At 51.0% G+C, this 19,764-nt stretch overlaps 1 protein-coding gene across 1 annotated transcript; it reads left to right on the forward strand.

Annotated features, from left to right (window-relative positions):
- The first annotated feature begins 432 nt into the window (after nt 1-432).
- Nucleotides 433-4,457, forward strand: LOC144123233 (uncharacterized). The gene is made up of 3 exons (XM_077656100.1): nt 433-556; nt 1,958-2,238; nt 4,141-4,457. Exons 1-3 carry the CDS (start codon nt 514-516, stop codon nt 4,450-4,452), a joined length of 636 nt encoding a protein of 211 aa, XP_077512226.1. The 5' UTR covers nt 433-513; the 3' UTR covers nt 4,453-4,457.
- The last annotated feature ends 15,307 nt before the right edge of the window (nt 4,458-19,764 follow it).

Below are 19,764 nucleotides of genomic sequence, written 5' to 3' on the forward strand. Positions count from 1 at the left end.
AACTTCCAAGTTAAACTCGCTTGTTCCCCTTGGTTATAAGCTTCTAATCGCAGCTTATGAAGTCGTTTCCCTTCTCCACCCGCCGTGACGCCATGAGCGAAAGTGCGGAGCCACACTGGACCGCGCCGGCCGGCCACTACGTTTGCAAGACTGTTAACCGCGGTCCGAGCGCTAACCGTTGCAACCTCACTTCTTCTTGACCAAATTATACCTCCGAGACGAAGACGACGAAGCGCATACCGCGAGCTGGTGGCACGACCACGCGCGGTCGGCCCTGCACCGCTCCCTCCCTCGTCTGTGATGTCATCAGCACGGGTTCTACTCTGGCTCGCTCCCCCATTGGCCCGGCCCTGCGGCCGCGCCTATCCGGGCCGGAGGTTAGGCGCGAGGCACGTTCCGCCGAGCTCGGGCCCGAAAGAGCTGCTTCATCGCTGCTCGAGTGCCCTGTCCCCCCGTCCAGGAGTCCGCCTTCACGTCGCAAACCGGGCCTCCCTCAAACGCTCCTTGAGGCCAATGGAGTCCACCCCGCGGTCGCAACGACGAAGCTGCGGAACAGGTGAGCGCTTTCCATGGCCCGCCATTGCCTGTGATAGAGCGCAGCGCTCCGGCGGAGCCTATCGCGGAGGCGCTTTCCATAGCTCGCCGTGCCCTCCGTGGTAGAGCACAGGGCCCCGCCGGGGCCTACCGCGGAGGTCACGGGTCAGCCATCCGAATCGCTGGCTGTAGGGCCACCGCTCTGACTGGGTGGCTTAGGATGACGCCACGACCGCAGACTGTCACCACGCCGCCCGGTTCGTTTGGTACGGCGCGGCGGGCTCTGGGCGTGGCGAAGTCATTATGTCCCGCGCGCGATGCCGCTTTTAGCTTGAGTGGCGATTCGCTTTAGACCGAAGCTGATTAGGTCTTCGGTTTTCGCGATGCCGATGTTCTTCCGCGAGATTTCTTCAGCGGAAATGAAAATTGCAGATGGCGTTTTTTCTTTCGCCACTAATTCTAGGTCGGCTTGCGGGAACGCACTAGGCCTAACCCCTAGGTTTGTGCTACTGGCCTGTCACGCGACGCGTACGCGATTACATCTTGCCTAGAGGCGCGCGATCCTTGTTTGGTCGCGGTGAAGCGACGAGCTTTGCCGTGCACTTTTTCGTTTAAATTCGCGTCTTTGCCGCTGCACCTGTGCGAGCCCGCTACAATGGGTGTAAAGGGAGTAGCAAGTCCTGTTATTTGCGCTCGAGTGTAGCCGAGGTAGCAGTTATTCCGACGCATCGGATGGTGTTAATTGACGCATATTGGTTTTTGGATACAGAGCGTCTCGAATCCCCGAGTGGGTTGGTTCACAATGGCTGTGTCGACTAGTCTTGCCTCCTTGCCATACATTAACCACTGCGGGGCGTGTCGCCCGATACTTCCGATCAGGACCCTGCTACCTTGCTCTCAAAGCCATAATTCGTTCGATAGGCTTACCTCATGGATGATCTCAATCATTTTCAACAACCTTCTCTCGCCTTTCCCCGATTTTTATTTGGTTTTCAGAATATAATTCATCTGAAGCCAAAGTGCGCTTTGACCGAATGCAAGATCTAGTGTATTTCCGATGTGTCTCTTCAAGCCCACAGTGACAGGATTTGAGGGCGTAGGCTCCTTTGTCAAGCCATGCAACCTAGCAATCCGAGCACCCTGCCGGGGCATAGCTTCTACTTATTTTGAGAAACGGCTGAGTAATCATCCTACAGCGGGAGTCGAACCCACCACCTCCAAATCCAAGGCGGGTGCTCTACAGAAGGCGGGATTATCATGGCTTCAGCGACGTAACATATACATAGCCCATTCTTGCAGGTGCGCAATAGTGGATCGCCTGTTAGTGCTCGGAGCTGTTCGGTCATGCCATGTTGGCAAAACTGGTCACGCATCGGTAAGCCTTGTCGATATCGTTGATGCTAACTTCTTCCCTTTGGTCTAGGGCGGCCTACTGGACGCTCGCCGGGCGCCCCATCGGCGCTTTCGTTCGCGCAAGCCCTGCAGCAGCGAGTGGTCAGAGCGGCCCCACCCCAGATTCTCTCCAGCACTGCCGTCGGAACAGCCGTCATCACCCGCGCAGAGGGAACCAACGGCAACGGGGCTCACACTGTGGCGCTCACCGAAGGCGTGCCCACCACCTCGACTTCGCCGACGGCCGCGCCCGTGCAGGCCCGCAATGGTGCCGGCAACACCAAGTCGCAGAATGACGAGCTCAGCTTTCAGGTGAGCGGCGGCTGCTGCTGCGTGCCCCCACGGACGTGTCTGAACCCTGTGGATGGGTGTGGGCGGCAATGCCGTCGTAGCATGCCAGCAGATAGTTTGCCAGACCGCGTACCGCTACCGCGCATGCGCAGTTCGCCCTGAGTTCGCCAGATGGCGCCACATTCTCGTCAACAGCGCGCCTGCCTGGGCACGTTTGCGGCTCTTGATAGTTGCCAGACTGCAAACCATGGCTTGGTGAGCGGTGTTTTCAGTGACCGTGCATGCACCGTACTGCATCGAGGTTCCATAGATTCTATCTCAGGTTTCATAGATTGCGCCGAAGGCGCGTCTCAAAAAAATTTCAAGCGCAGGCGTTACGCTGCGCAGCAAGCGAAAGTGAAACTTTGTTAGCAGCTACCGCTGCCTTTTCACGTGGGTGCATTTCCCATGAGGTTTTCCATTATACGTTTTATGACTAGGCTTCAGAAATGTCACATGATGCTAACTCTACTAACGCCCCTCAGCGGACAAAGGTAGCGCACAATCCCCTCTCTTCTGATGCAGATTGCTGGTCACTGGCCAAAGTCAAAAGATGAAAAGACGTTTCGGGAGCACTACGGCTCCCTTGTTCACTATGAAACAATCGGTGCACGGATCCGTTCTTTTGTAGCACCCAGTAGCGTTCTTAATGATTTAGCATAGATAGGATGCAGAGTTCCGTCGTTCCTGTTTAATGTGTTAGACGATGTCTATATGATAAGGGACTCAAGATTCTGCCGTGCTGATGTGTTCTTTTCTGTTGTCAATATCTTTACTTGATCCCAGTTAAGCTCGTGGCCGGATTCTTGCACGTGCTCGGCGATGGCGTTAGATGCTGCTTTCTTGTTTAGGACGTCGTTCTGGTGCTCTCACAGGCGTCTCCTGAAGTCCTTTGTTTCACGGATATATATTGATGAGCAATCGGCGCAGTCAATCTCATACACAACACCTGGAAATCTTTCACGAGGGAGCTTGTCCTTCCCATTCACCAGTTCTATTCGCACCTTGCCAGCGGGGACGTGCGCGATGTTTACGCCATGCTTGCGGAAAATACGAGCAAGCGCTTCGCTAATTCCCGCTACGTATGGGACAGCAGCTCGTTTTTCTTTTGGTTTTTCTGTGCTCTCGCGTCTGTGTCTACCTCCGAAGAACGCGATAGCAAAAAACCAAAAGAAAAACGAGCTGCTGTCCCATATGTAGCGTGAGCGAAGCGCTTGCTCGTATTTTCCGCAAGCATGGTGTCAACATCGCGCACGTCCCCGCTGGCAAGGTGCGAACAGAACTGGTGAATGTGAAGGACAAGCTCCCTCGTGAAAGATTTCCAGGTGTTGTACGTGTATGAGATTGACTGCGCCGATTGCTCATCAATATATATCGGTGAAACAAAGGACTTCAGGAGACGCCTGAGAGAGCACCAGAACGACGTCCGATGTGTTCCAAAACGGGATGTGTTCCAAAACGGGGACCACAGGATAGTAACAAAATTTTAAGGCACCCAAATTCATCATCATCATGAATATTATCAGCCTAACTATGCGCAGTGCAGGGAAAAGGCCTCTCCTATGTCTCTACAGTTACCCTGTCCTTTGACAGCTGCGGCCACCGTATCCTGGCAAACTTGCCAATCTCATCCGCCCACCTAGCTTTCTGCCGCCCCTTGCTACGCCTCCCTTTTCTTGGAATCAACTCCGTAGCCCTTAAGGACCAGCGGTTGTCTTCCAATTCGCATCACATACCCAGCCCAAGCCCATCTCTTCCTCTTGATTCCTAAGTTAAGACTGCCTAAGTGTTGGCGGGGATATGACGCGAGGTCTGTCGTCTACAACCAGGAGATCATGCTGCGATTCCGCGGGTTGAACCGGCCCCGTTGTGTCTGTGGTGCAGGGCACGAGCAGGCCGTCGCACTACTACATTTTGTGGGACGACTCGAGCTTTACGGCGGACGACGTGCAGAATCTGAGCTACTACCTCTGCCACACATACGCCCGCTGCGCGCGCAGCGTTAGCATCCCGACGCCCGTTTACTATGCTCATCTGGCCGCATACCGGGCCAAGAACCACGTGATGAGCAAGGTGGACGTGTCAAGCTCGAGCAGCGACTCGTCTGGGGGCAGCGCCGACTCCGTCTCAACCAGTCAGTATGTGGAGGCTGTCAAGGTGCTCGAGTCCCTCAAGACCGCCACGTACTTCGTGTGAGGACCAACACTGCTGGGTGAGCGATGTTCAGTACACTGAGCTGTCATGACGTCATCGTACCATACTAAAGTATGGCATGGTGGGTGTGTAGCGTACCAAAGCGGCTCATGGGATATGGGGTAGTGTTGTGAAGGGCTCCGCATTGGGCTTGAACACCTGCTGGTTCCATAGCGTGCAGTGCGATCGCATGGCACACGGCGGTCTTCCCATAGCTACTGTGCCACCACGGCGGGTCAGTTATAGGAGCTATGTAGGCTATGTGCATAAGAGCAAACGTCTCGCCATGAGGGCTCATTGACAAAAAACTGCGCTATACAGTGCCGCTAAGGAACTTGTCTCTGGCAAAAAAAAAAAAACGCGGAACCTAAGGCATGGTCAGGCTGGTTGCCCAAAGTTAATGCCATCAAAGCTCCTCCATATCCCTAGCATTCTGGCCCATGCGCCTCAAAAAACCGGTCGCGCCATTTCGCGACAGCCGGCGGCGCGTAACTCAATGGCGATGAAAAAATAAAAATTAATACCTCGTCGCGCATAAAAGTTGGAGAATAGCTGTCTCGCCAAGATGTTAAATGCTTCCTAAAGTTTCTTTTAGTAGAGTTTCATCATTATAGCTTACATGCTGCGTTTACCATGCGCAATAAGCTACGATAGCATGGAGTCTATGACGAAGTCCTGAAAAGTACCCCACTTCACTTTATCGTTCACCACAGTTCTAATTTACAATATATCGACAAGCTCTTTGGAGCTTCAGGAAGCGTAATGTCCTACATTGAAATAAGTATAAAGTATTTTACATTTGAATGAAGCAAAAGATTTCCTACGCTGTTTCTCTATTTGTCATGCAACTTTAGCATTGGCAAGAAACGTGTGGCGCCCTCTCTTGGTGTGTTGGCAAGGCGCACGTCACCGCTGCAGTGTCCCTGCTTTGGTAGTTTGCTTTGGGAGGTTGAGCCGTGCTGTACGCATGCGCACTTTCAAAAGTGCCCCCATCAGAGTGAGGCTATGACCATGGGCTTCTACATAATATGCTACAAGAAAGCGCGTGGCTTCTATGAGGTATACAGAGAAAATTATAAGGAGAATCTTTTGCTTGACAGGTACATTTTTTATTAAGCGCGTACAGTGACCACACGGGCATAGGTGATAGTGGAATTGCGTGCGCATTAACAGTGCAAAGCAATGAAAATTCAAGGTACTTTGTTCAAGCAGTGAAATGCGTAATTCCCAGACGCTAATACTTAGAGCTCACTCACCGCTACTTGTATATGGGTCTTGCATTGTGCGTTGAAAATATTAAAATAGTGAAATAATGACTACATTTTAACAATTATATTATTAGGCTCAATAGCAGATAGCTCTTCGAAAGTTTTGTCGATGTGGTGAAAGAGCAGCACGGATGCGTTGAAGTGAATGTCGTAAGTGAGAGGCGGCAAACCTGATGCTGCGTTTTATGGCAGTAGGTGATTTGTCCAATGTAACAATTAGTATTGTGGTAGTTCGCAACATTTTTTTCTAGGTTGGTAAAGTGCATCTCGTGATTCGATCGTTCGCCGTCGATAAGGGCTTTGCCACTGCTGTAATCGATGCTAGTTTCGGCAATTATGTAAACCGCTAACGAACACTTCATAGAATGGCATGCTGGGAACTATTCTGAAGAGTGTGCCATCTGTTCGGGATGCAAGTAAATACTCCGTTACCCAGAGGAGCCATCAAGAGTAAAACGTGAACTATATGTTCTTGATTATAATTTAAATTTGGTGAAGAATGAACGGAAGTTATTGTCGGATCACACTAGGTTTCAATGCTTATACTGCGTTTCTCCAGCGGGGCGGCTGGGCGCTCCATCCAGACTGCTTGTGCAATGTGGCGGTCACATCATTAATTAGCTGACAGGGCGTTACGTGCGTGCGGCCCTGAATATGCAGTGAATTTACCGTGTTGCGAATGTGTGTAACAGCACCTATAGGCACTCTCGGACGAGTGGCGCGAACATATATTTTTTTGCGTATGAGGTGCAAACCAACCCCCGTCTTTTTTTTTTTTTGCTGTCGCTCTCCTGTGTACTCCTCGGTATACTCTCTCTTTGCCTTTAATTCTGCGGGTTGCAGTTCCGGTACTTGAGAGATTAGATAGCAATCGCCGGGCCAGCAACATTTTTAGCTTTCTTTTTGTATTTTCGTCGGTTGTTGCCTCTTAAGCGATTGGCAAACTACTAATTCTTCGACGTGTGGCTCCAGGGGAGTTGCACAGACCGCGGGTGTAAGAAGAGGGTGCCGTTTTCAGGGGACGATTAACATCCTCCCGCGACTTTTAAATTTGCCTTGATTAGTTTCCACAGCCTACAACAGCAAGCACTCGAACAGGGTATTTTCCATACCACGCCTTAGGCCTTTTTTGTAGGATGACTATCTTTGAAGGGGCAGAGGAGGCGTCCGATAATGGTGGCCGTCTTGTGTGTAGTTTGCATCCCTTCCTTTCTGAGCATACTGGCCAAGGTTTCACTGACACCTTTTGCGTACGAACTGCATGCGCGTTTTTGCCACTGGCGTGTCCTTAGCGTAAGCATATAGAGTTGTTTGCGTTGCTTCCTTTTCGGTTTTGGATGATATATCGAGTAAAGAATCTTGGGTGTCCATATCTTAGAAATGTTTTCTTTTGTTAATAGTGCAGTGTTTTCTTCAACACTAGGTTAGGTGAAAGACCATTTTCCCAACACTTCAACTAAAAAAAACCAGGTGCCAGGCTTTGAGCAATCTTATGCCCATTGGAAACACACCCTCCTCGAGCAGCATGCTTAAAGCGATAAGTAATTGCTGTTGTCGCGGATTTTAAAACAAATAAGCAAGAATTGGGAATCGTCCCAACCAAAACTTGCTTGAATTTCACCCTACCCTTCAGACACAATTTTTTGGCAGTGTTTCTCCCACAAAGGCTACGAGAACAAGACCCATTGCTCGCAGCATTAAAACGGATGAAGAGAAGGGGGGGGGGGGGGGGGACGGTAACATGAAGGGCCAAAGATGTGAGCAGATGCATAGGTAGGAAAAAAAAATTTTTTTCAGGAGGTACACTGGCAGCCGGTTGCAGGGTGGTAAGGGGGAGGAAGAAAAGGACAGTGGAGAGGGGTCTCCTGCTGTGCCTTTGCCTGACTTTCTTTTTTTTCCTCCTCTTACTTTTCCGCGAATCGCGGAGCGCAGACTGTGGTTGCTTGTTGAATGAAAACTAAACATTTCGGCAGATTTCCTGTTTGGTTGGGTTTAAATACTTATATAAACTGCTAGCCTCCAACGAAAAACTTTACATTTAACCCAGCGTTTCGAAGCCGACTCTGCTCCTTCATCAGGGGTGACTGAGGGCAGTAGCTATCGTCTTTAAGTATGGAGGCGAGGAGGGGGTCAAAGGAACGAAAGCTGTGATGCGAAAGGCGTGGGGTGTGGGGAAGGGGGTTCAGGCAACACCCTCTTGAGTTCTTTAGAGGGTGTTGCCAGTATCCCACTCCACCCCCTCCCCTTCATAGCAACAACCACCACCGTCTCTCTTTCAAACCAGGGAGGAAGAATGTAAGAAAAGGAGGAGGAGGAGCTCAACTTATGCGGCACCGTGGTGGTGGCTTTGTGAACTAGCGGCGCATGAACCAGAATCCTGGCCATATGATAATTATGCGATGTTTCGACGGAATTTCGAAAATTCCTGGAAGTAAGGTGACGCGTCCTTGGAGAGGCGTTGCAATCCCTGCGGCGGCCCTTTTCGAATAGTCTACGCTATTTTACCGCGGTAGCAATTACTTTAGCTTCGTACTTCTCCAAAACGACGGCCACGTAGCTGGTTTCCACTTAGTTTTCTCGCTGCGCAATAGCGCAGATGGTTCGAATTGACCGCCGTAGAGATTGTAGCGCCTCGCCAGCTGACGTTGCATTTGCACTGTACTTCCCAGGCACATCGTATGCTCTCGCGGTTTAGCTGGAAGTATTCGTCACTCTGCAGGGCATCCCCTCTTGCCCTTGGCTAGGAACTCGCCGTTGGCAGCAACCACCAGACTTTACTAAGAAATTTTTATTAGCTAGACAATTGATTTTGAGACTGATTCTCGCGGCTGAGTTCTCTCTGGTTAACAACTAGTATAACGACATCTTAAGGTATAAAAATTCCTGCATTTATTGCCCTCAGTTAAATCATGGTTGAGACATTCACTTAAACAATTCCGTAAACAGCATCAAGTAATGGTCACGGAACGAAATTTTATTGGGTTTTATAGTCGCGTAGAATACTGTAAACAAATTTCCGCGAGTTTTTATATTTCTTAAAAATTAGGCCAAAATGTCGACTTGAAATTGTCTTCAAAAAAGCGCATTTTTCCTACCTTCGGTTCCTGCCTTCGTAGGAAACACATTGAACGCCCTTGCAGTTGAGCGTTACTCTGATTTTATTTCCGAAATACATGGCCTGGGTTATGTAGGAAAGTCTTTCCACCCCTTCAATTCACGGTAAATTTCAGCGAGTCTTGCAACGTGTATGAGCTTCATCCATTTTGCTGTAAGGTCCAGCATTACGCTCACTAGAGTATGCCCTGCTACAATGCTTGTGTGGGCGCATAATACAAGCATATGAAACACTCTCGTGGAATAGGTGAGGGCCTGCCTCTTGCGCTTGGTGAAAGCTCGTGAATATTAACGCGATATAGTTAAAATCAGGCCCCTTTCTCCAGAAAATCTATTATTTGCGTTGTCGGCGTCGGCGCCATGAGAGAAAAAACTCACGGGCATGGCTCTGGCAGGTGGTCTCGAGAGAGCAATGGGTTGGAGGCTGGTGGGCCACCTAGGTGACGGTAAGGGGTACGCTATCGCGTCATACCTTTAAGGCGGATATTGTGTCCCTCCAATTTTTCTTAGCGGTGAATGAATAAAATCCGCGAGTATTGAAACATGTAACATCTTTCCTGGGCTCATTTGATCATGTACGGATCACGAGAATGTCTTTCGACGTAGTTGTGTGCAGCATTCGTGTGCATGTCTTATGTTATTCGTATGTTCGCACTAATGTTTTGTGACCGCTTTAGTTGGCGATGCTCCCTGCGCGGGAAGCTGTGTTGTCAGCGTGCAAGCTGGCAATTTGAATCAGTGGCATAACTCTATGCTTGCATGTTTTTTTTTTTTCAGGTCTTCAGCAGCAGGGTTGACTGGCCGCACCCTTTCTTTTTTTGTGTGTGTGTGCAGTGACCTTCAAGAATACTTGATGCGGTATGTCTCCGCGATGCTTCCTGCCCCGTAGTTATTTCATCTATTTACTGTATTAATTTAAATTACTGTAATCTCTCTTGATGTTGTAATAGTTATATATTTGTTTCACCATGTTTGGTGACCTTTTTCTTTTTTGCAAAGTTCATTGCAACGTCTCTATTTTCCTTTGTTTTGCCAACGTTCGCTGTCTGCCAGGCGCTGCCACTCAAGCCCTTTGAGGCTATGGTAGGCCTGATTTATGTTGTCTGGCAATTGACATGAATAAAAGTTCTATCTATCTATCTATCTATCTATCTATCTATCTATCTATCTATCTATCTATCTATCTATCTATCTATCTATCTATCTATCTATCTATCTATCTATCTATCTATCTATCTATCTATCTATCTATCTATCTATCTATCTATCTATCTATCTATCTATCTATCTATCTATCTATCTATCTATCTTTGTTGTTTTTGTTTGAACTTTCAAATAAAGTGACATCTGCTTGTTGCATCACTGCGTTGTTTTATTCTCAAATGAATGACAGTAAATGAAATGACTCCAGTTCGGGTGAGCGATAGGGACAGCGAGTAACAGTATGTAAATAATGGAGTAATCATTCAGCATCATCTGTAGCCATATGGCTGCTCTTGTGTGGATGCTAATAGGCAAATTGCCTAGACAGCTGCTACGCCATTTCCTTTCTTCTAAACCAACCTTACTACACCGTTCCTACAAACTCCGTTCTCTTCCCCCCACCCTTCCCTGCTGTCCTGGTCTAGGTTAGCTCTGAACACCGGATGTTTCTTCATAAACAGCGGGGTTCCATGGTTTCATTACTTTTTTGCCGGAAGGATGCGCTTGGGTGGATACTAATGTGCGATTAAACCTTCAAAACCTTACTCCACCTTTGGGAATTGGGCCTGCAACTATGTACAACCTCTGTCAAGACTGTTGCTTTTCAGCAGTTTACAAAGGTCTGTTGTAGCACAAGTCCCCATACAAAAACGTTCTATGGGCGTCTATGGAAAAAGCTATGTCCGTCTATGGCCTTTTATGAACGACTATAAGCACCTACAGAGGTGCTTATTGCTAGCTGTTGAAAAATCTATGCCACTAAAGCTATAGCTTTGGAACCATACAACTGTCTTCAGCTCTCTATAGAAAAATATATCAGCCTGTATATACAGCTATAGATAGAAATAGAAAAGGTTTAGAGCTATTTGGGCCAAATGTCTATAGCCGGCCATAGGACATTTTTGTATGGGTCCATACGTTATGTGCTGCTCCCGCTTCCTCCAGGTAAGTGATCTACGTGCACAATATTGCTACGTGGCCCGAAGTCTAGGCAGGCAGACGGACGACTGGAGCACAGGGCACAGAGAACACTGAGCGGATAGCGCGCACACACCGGGCACTTCCTCCACGTCGTCTTTACGAAGATTATCCGTTGCGCGGCCTCCCGGTCGAAAAGGCACCGCCCCGGTGTACATCAGGGCAGTGAATGGGATTGCGAGACATATCGCAATATCAGGCTCATGCTGAGAGGACCTGGCACCGAGGAAGGCCGGAGCGATCTCATAAGTGTCTGCGGTGACTTGGCGCAGCACACGGTACGGTCTGATATAGCAGGACAGAAGTTTTTCAGAAAGCCCCACGCGGCGAGATGGCGAGGTAGCCAGGGGAGAAGGAGACCACATGGTGAGGGCGGTTTTAGACTTCCTGCTGAGAGCTCTGGGAAGCGAGTAGCCGGCAAGCAAGTAGCAGTAGAAGTGGGGAGCAGCGTCTCCAGAGGCAGTAGGGGCTCGCGGCCGTACAAAAGATAAAAAGGGGAGCAGCCGGCAGTGTCATATGGCGGGAGAATTGCAGGCGAAGGTCACATAGGGTAGAGCGATATCCAAGTCGCGGTAGTCTGGAGAAACGTACATAGCCAACGTTTTGGTGAGTGCGGTTGAGGCGTTCTGTGAGGCGGTTTGTCTGCGGGTGGTAGGCTGTGGTGAGCTTATGGTTTGTAGTGCACGGCCGAGGAATGTCCGCGACAACTCTGGACATGAAGCATCCGCCTCGGTCGGTAAGAAGTTGACGGGAAGCACCATAATGTAGGATGTGGTCAGTCAAAAGAAAATCGGCAACATCAATAGCAGTACTGGTAGGAAGTGCCTGCGTGATTGCGTAACGAGTAGTGTGTCTGTGGCAACAGCTACCCATCTGTTACCCGAGGTGGATTGCGGAAACGTTCCCAAAAGGTCTAAGCCGAGGGGTTGGAATGGTTCGGGTGGGACGTCAATCGGCAGAAGCAGACCGGCCGACAGAGTGGTGGGGCGTTTCCGGCGCTGGCACTCCTCGCAGGCAGCCACATAGGGGCGTACACAGAGGTAGAGGCGGGGCCAAAAGAATCGACGACGCACGCGGTCGTAAGTACGGGAGACACCCAAGTGGCCAGCAGTGGGGAGATCATGCAGCTCTCGGAGGACAGCAGTGCGGAGGTGTTTGGGCACAACGAGGAGGAGGTCAGGGCCAGCTTGGTTAAGGCTCCTACGGTATAAAACTCCATCACGGAGCACAAAGCGGCGCTTCGGAGGGTCTAATAGGGTGGTATGGAGGTGGTCGATAATTGAGCGCAGCACGGCATCGTGGCGCTGTTCTTCGGCCATGTTGGCGAGGGCAGAGGGAGAGCACAGGGCGTCCTCGCTGTCAGTGCCAGGATTGTCACACGGGCGAACAGGGTAACGGGAAAGGCAGTCAGCATCGGCGTGCAAGCGACGAGACTTGTAGAATACACAGTAATCGTACTGCTGCAGGCTCAGTGCCCAAGGCGGAAAATCTTCAAGCGCCGACCAATCGTTAAAAAGGATGACGTTTCGGCCCCGGCTTACGGGGGCCTTGTTCATAATGAAAGAAAGACAGGAGTGAAGGTAGGTTATATAGGTTTCATGGTATGACGCAAGCAGCGGGAGTATATCGTGGGTAGATTGCCTTCGTTGCGATTGAGCGTGTTTGCCGTCGTCTGAATATAAAAAGATTCTAGGTAAAGCCTTGTCGTCTTGCGCTTTTCTTTTCCAATCCGCCATGAACATACCCGACCAGACGGGTTTCCGTCGAACCCTGGATGTCAGCTCAGTGCCCAACGACCTAGCCGTCCTGTAGGGTCTTTCAAGGAAGAGACCCTGCACAACGCATGGTGGTCAGTGACAACTGTAAAGTAGCGGCCGTATAAATATGGGCGGAATTTCCCAACCGCCCAGACAAGGGCTAAGCACTCACGTTCCGTAATTGAGTAATTGCGCTCCAGGGCTGAGAGGAGGCGGCTGGCGTAGGCGATGACACGGTGCTGTCTGGATTGCCTCTGAGAGAGGATTGAGCTGATGCCGTAGCCCCTAGCGTCAGTGCGGACTTCATTGGGAGCGGTCACACCGAAGTGTGCCAGAACTTGCGTGGTAGTAAGCTTCAATATCAGGGTGGAAAACACTTGTACTTGGTCGGGACCCCAGATGAAGGTGGCGTCCTTTTTCAGGACGTCGGTGAGGCGGCTAGCAATGTCGGCGAAGCCTTCAACAATTTGAGGAAAGTAGGAGCACAGCCCTAAGAGGATTCGGACGTCGTTACAGGAACGTGGCTGGGGAAATTCTGACGGCTCGGTTCTTATCAGGGTCAGGGTGGACCCCCGTGTTGTCGACCACATAACCCAAGATGGCGAGCTGACGGCGCGCGAAACGGCACTTAGACGAGTTGAGGTGCAGGCCGGAACTTGACGAAAGAGGGAAATGATTTGGGAAAGGTCAGCGAGGTGAGAGGAAAACGTGGGCGAAAAGACAATGACTCATCGAGATAGCACAGGCAGGTGGACCACTTAAAGCCTTGCAAAAGGGCATCCATCATGCGTTCGAATGTTGCTGACCCGTTGCATAATCCGAAAGGCATAACTTTAAATTGATAAATGCCATCAGGGGTCACAAAGGCGGTCTTCTCACGGTCCTGGTCATCTACAACAATTTGCCAGTAGCCCGAGCGAAGATCTATGGATGAGAAGAATTTGGCACCATGGAGGCAATCAAGTGCGTCATCGATGCGCGGCGGGGGGTACACGTCCTTTATAGCGATTTTATTCAAGTGGCGATAATCAATGAGAAAACTCCAGGAGCCGTCCTTCTTCGTGACAAGTACGACGGGTGAGGCCCAGGGACAGTGTTAGGGTTCGATAATGTTTTTCCGTAGCATTTCAGTAACTCCCGCATTGATTACCTAGAGACCCGGTAGAGACCCGGTAGGGGCGGCGGCGGATGGAAGGGGCATCGTCGGTTTCAATGCGGTGCCTGACGGCGAGAGTTTGACCCAGCATGGTGTTGTTCACATGAAAATCAAAAATATCCGAAAAATACACGAGAAGGGCACGATGCTGGGCAATTTGGTCGGGACGGAGGTCGGTAGCCATCATGGTCGTGAAGGCGTCTGTCGACAGAGGAGACTGCCGGCGCGTGGAGGCGGTGTCTTGAACAGGGGTGGCGGCCAACGTAGCGACCTGGCAAGGAGCGATAGGGGATAGCGTAGCCACGCAGATGCCGGACTGGAGCACTTAAGAAGAGACGCCGAAGTTGAGGGAATGCAGCGAGAGGGCGTTGGCTTAGACGATGGCGATGGTATGAGGTAGGGCGACGTTACGGGTCAGCAAGAGGTCAAGATTGGGAGTAACGAGATAGTCGCCATCAGTAACTGGGCGAGGTGGGGTCAGTGGAACGAAAGAGGCGGTTCGGGATGACAGGCGAGAGTATTTGGCACTGAACAGTCGCAGTGATACATCGACTGGTTCTGAATCCAGCAGTGGAAGTTCGAGGTGTAGGACACCCTCCGAGCAGTCAATAAAGGCGGAATGTTCAGTCAAAAAAATCCAAGCCGAGGATAAGGTCATGCGCACCAGTGGTCAGCACGGTGAACTGAACCGGTACACTCTGGCCGGCAATAGTAACCTGCACGGTACACATACCGTCCACAGCAGGTGTGACGCCATCTGCGATACGCACACGGGACATGCCAGGCGTGAGGACTTTGCGGAGGCGACGGCGGAGGGCAGCACTCATCACTGATACATGGGCACCGGTTTCAGTCAGGGCGCGCACAGTAACACGGTCGATAGTGACGTCCAGGAGATTAGGTCGAGTGGTCGAGAGACGATTTGTGTATTGTATGGTATTGTAGTGTATTGGGATTCTATATGGCGCATAAGCTACTCAGGCTATCATGCGCCAAACACATGGTATAATTTATTTCAAGAATTGGGTGTCCTCAGTGAAAGTCCTTGTCCGGACAAGGACTCCGAGGAGCGCAACTAATCAAATGTATACCTCAGCCGCCTTCTCAGGCCTGATAAAATGAATGAGGTGTATCGTAAAATGCGTCAAAGCATAGGGTAAGAATTTTTAGAAATAATAGTTCTGTGATATTATATTTTGTTTAAAATCGCTGCGTCTTTCAGAAAACTCAAAACAGATGAGATTCTTACAGATGGATTATCTCCTAAAAGTAAATTGGGGTGGAAGGGAATGCGTTCATTGTAAAATACGGTAAATATTTTTTTTTCCTTTGCCGCTCGAGTAGTGTGCACGAGAATAGCACGTGATTTATTGTGAGCTCATCTCCACATTTCTCACATAAAGGTCTGTCTTGTTGTCTCATTAGAAAGTTATGTTAGGTGTGTGTGTCCATTATGGAGACGGCATAAAATAACTTCGATGAAACGTTTTTGCTGTGAGCATGACTTCCATTATTCTATTAAGGGTTTTACTAAGTGTAGCTTATTATTTCTTTCAGTGTTCCATTGGGACTGTCATACCTGATTTTACACTGTACCAGCTTCATGCCATCTTTGCATGGAATGTTCACGTTTTTTATTTCTTTGTTCCGAGCTTTTGCAGCACATGCATCCGCCTTCTCATTGCCTGTGATTCCGATGTGGCTTGACACCCAGCAAAATTTTGTCTTTTACCTGTGTTTTAGCTCTTCTTATGTTATGAATTATGTCACCGATTAGTGGTCTAACTGTATTTTTATGGTGAAGAGAGGTGAGTACGCTCAGAGAATCAGTGTAAATGATGCTATTCACAATGTGCTCATTTATAATTTTTTCTACAGCTCAGAGACTGCGTAACACTCTGCCTTGAAAATGGATGCGTACTTAGGCAGCCGTATTGTTTTTCTCAATTATTTTGAACCGCAGCACTTGCGACGTAGTGTGGAGATTTTGATCCATCAATATAAAATGCCGTATATTCCCTGCATTATTCGTTTACGGTTAAGTATTCTTGTAATATTGCCACAGTACCAAGCAATCCAGTGGCGCCATACCGCGGCCGAACTGTTTTAGATGGGATTTTTGTCATGCCTTGCGCACTCGAATGGCTACTAGATTCGTATTCTTCGCGCACGCCGGAAACCCCGGAAACGAGGCCGCCAACGCACAAGCTCGAGTTAAAGCCGGCCGAGCAGTAGACGGTCCGAACCCGGAGGCAACCGGTGAAGCGCTAACCTCCTATCACGATCACACCACCCATTTTAGACTCGCACGTAGGCAGTTCCCGCCGCCGCCCCCCTCACTGTCAAGGGAGCAGCAGGTGGCGTGGAGAAGACTACAAACCGACTCTTTCCCCAACCCAAATGTGTACTCGCACATATTTATTACAACCTCCAGCCCTAACTGCCGCTTCTGCGGTGCAAAAGCTACTTTAGACCACATAATCTGGGACTGTAAAGCACATCCCCCACCCCCAGATCTCATGGCTGCTCCCTCACCTCACGCGTGGCTTTCAGTAAAGGTCAGCGACGACCGAGGCACTCAAGTCAAGGCTGTCGAATGGGCCTGTGCGGTACGAGACCTACATGGCCTGGACCTCACTTACTGACCACGAATCTACACTTTCTTTCAATAAAGTTTTTACTCACTCATTCACTCCCAGCACGTCTAATTAAACCTGGTCTGAGTGTTTCGCCCGTTTGTCGGTGACATATTTGGTGGAACCGCTGGGTAACGGTCCATGTACGCTTACCTGGAGGACACTCTTGACGTCAGTTCTCAACGCGTGGCTACAACACCAGTCCACAAGGCCTGCCGCCACCTGCGAGGCCTACAGCCAGAGTTCGGACAACTCGCAAGACCAGCAAGGGCCATGACGTCCGCTACGGCTAGCCAGACAAGTCAGCCTTCCGGGAATGCCCCGCCATTCGTCCTTCACACGCCTCGGACGCCCCCATCATTCCACGGTGAGAGGTTTGAGGACGTCGAAGACTGGTTGGCCAGCTTTGACCGAGTGGCGGGTTTCAATGGGTGGGACGGCGAGCGCAAGCTGCGCAACGTCTACTTTGCGCTGTAGGACTCGGCCAAAACGTGGTTTGCGAACCACGAAGCTTCCTTTACCACCTGGGTGGCTTTTCGTCGAGAGCTGCTAGCGACATTTACCAGCAGCGAAAGAAAAGAGACGGCTGAAATCGCCCTGCGCTCAAGATAACAGCAGCCGATTGAGAGCGTCGCGATGTTCATAGAGGACATGACGCGACTGTTCAATCGGGCCGACCCGGCTATACCTGAAGCCCAGAAGCTACGCCACTTAATGCGTGGCGTAAAAGAGCAGCTATTTGCCGGAATGGTCCGTGACCCGCCACGAACAATGTCCGACTTCACCAAGGAGGCAATGGGTATCGAGCGCTCTCTGCAGGAACTAGGCGCCCACTACGGACGTAAGGCTATACTGTAGCAGCCGCTTCCCAGTACACGCCTACGTCGCTGCCCGCCGAGGATCTTCGGGAGCTTGTAAGAAGCCTTGTGCGCGAGGAACTGGCGAAACTTCGCTTTGAAGCTCCACAGGTCAGCGTCACTGCCGTAACGGACGTGGTCCGCGAATAAATCCGACGAGTTGTGCAGCCAACCAACAGCTCCACACCCGGCGCCCTCCGTTATGACGTAGAGCGAGGTGCTACGAAGTCCCGGGCCAGCGATGCGAGCCTTTTCCCCCGTCTCTCCTGTGCCATACCTGCAGGAGCCAGTCGCAACTGTACCATCCGTGCAGCAGGAGTTCAGGCCACCCGTGAGCAAAGCGCACGTTTGGCGTACGCCAAACAATCGGCCGCTCTGTTACCTCTGCGGGGAGCCCGGCCACATCCTCCGCCACTGCCCTTACCGCAGAATGGGTTTAAAGGGTTTTTCACCTGACGCACCTCGACCACGCTACGGTGAAAGACCACGGGATATCGAACAGTACTTGGCTGATAACGTGCAATATTCGACCTCGAAGCGACGCCAGTCCCGATCGCCATCCCCTAGGCGGTTCTCTTCACCCGGCCGCCCGTCATCCTCTGGCCAGCTCAGAGGCACGTCCCCACGTGGGGAAAACTGAAGACGGCGTCCTCCGGGGGTAGGGCTGCCGCTACAGGACCGAGTCAAGAGCCTCCACCCGATGATTCGCCGCGACGCTCCGACCGACGACGACCTGAACCGACGACCTCGACGACGCGCTCCGACCGACTGGTCTCCGCCGAAATGCCGGTATCCGCCGACAACCACGACGTTAGCGCACTCGTGGATACCGGCGCCGATTTTTCTGTAATGACCAGACGGTTAGCCACGGCCTTGAGGAAGGTTCTGACCCCTTGGTCTGGGCCGCAGATCCGGACAGCTGGTGGCCACGTGGTAACTCCGATCGGCGTCTGCACTTCGCGAATCCAGATCCGCGGTGTTACTTCCCTGGCTGCTTTGCTGTGTTACCCGAGTGCTCCAAAGACCTCGTGCTCGGTTTGGATTTCCTTCTGGAGTACGGTGCCCTTATCAACCTCCAGGAGCTAATAGTGTCGTTTTCCACCCAAGCCCCTGTCGACGACGATACCGAGCCACGCAGGGCTAAGATATGCGTCTGTGACGACCACGTATTGATCCCGTCCAGAGCCAGCATGTTTGTTACCGTCGAGTGTGATAACAGCCCCAGCATTCGTGGCATCGCTGAAACCAACATCTCACTGCTTCTGGGTCGGCAAGTCTGTGTAGCTCGCGGAATTATTGAATTGACCTGTGAGCGAACCGAACTTTTAGTGACCAATTTTGGTTCTGAACCCCAGTGTTTGCCTGGCAAAACAGCTATAGCGTATTTCGAAGAACTTAGCGAATTCGCGGGACAGCACTCGCTGTCCCGCGAATTCTCAGAGAACACGGTCTTTGAGGCACTGTTCTACAGCCCCGCCGCTTACACGTATGTACAGTTTATGTAATTAGTAACCAGAATACATGGTTTGCCTCTTAGTTGAACATTTGAGAACTTCTCTCATCCCGAAAGCTCTAAATCGCTGTAAGGTAAGGACAGCCCTGGTCTTCACCTTTTAAGACTTGATCTTTACGGAAGCTGTAAGAGCTCTAATATATAGGAGCGAGAAGAAGACCATGCAGAATAGTTAGTTATTTTGGCAGAGACTATACGTTCTATCGCGCCCCTTGGAGAGGAAAGAGAATACCAAACGGACAAACTTCCAAGTTAAACTCGCTTGTTCCCCTTGGTTATAAGCTTCTAATCGCAGCTTATGAAGTCGTTTCCCTTCTCCACCCGCCGTGACGCCATAAGCGAAAGTGCGGAGCCACACGGGACCGCGCCGGCCGGCCACTACGTTTGCAAGACTGTTAACCGCGGTCCGAGCGCTAACCGTTGCAACCTCACTTCTTCTTGACCAAATTATACCTCCGAGACGAAGACGACGAAGCGCATACCGCGAGCTGGCGGCACGACCACGCGCAGTCGGCCCTGCACCGCTCCCTCCCTCGTCTGTGATGTCATCAGCACGGGTTCTACTCTGGCTCGCTCCCCCATTGGCCCGGCCCTGCGGCCGCGCCTATCCGGGCCGGAGGTTAGGCGCGAGGCACGTTCCGCCGAGCTCGGGCCTGAAAGAGCTGCTTCATCGGCCGGCCGGTCGCTGCGACATCGCTGCTCGAGTGCCCTGCCCCCCCCCCCCCTCCGGCCAGCTGTCCAGGAGTCCGCCTTCACGTCGCAAACCGGGCCTCCCTCAAACGCTCCCTTGAGGCCAATGGAGTCCACCCCGCGGTCGCAACGACGAAGCTGCG

Source organism: Amblyomma americanum, chromosome 3 (genome assembly GCF_052857255.1).
Source record: "Amblyomma americanum isolate KBUSLIRL-KWMA chromosome 3, ASM5285725v1, whole genome shotgun sequence".
Taxonomy (NCBI): Eukaryota; Metazoa; Arthropoda; class Arachnida; order Ixodida; family Ixodidae; genus Amblyomma; species Amblyomma americanum.

Coding starts and splice junctions, on each gene's coding strand:
- LOC144123233 (XM_077656100.1), top strand. CDS start 514: ATGGAGTCCACCCCGCGGTCGCAACGACGAAGCTGCGGAACAG. Junction 557..1,957: donor ACGACGAAGCTGCGGAACAG/GTGAGCGCTTTC, acceptor CCTTTGGTCTAG/GGCGGCCTACTGGACGCTCG. Junction 2,239..4,140: donor ATGACGAGCTCAGCTTTCAG/GTGAGCGGCGGC, acceptor TCTGTGGTGCAG/GGCACGAGCAGGCCGTCGCA.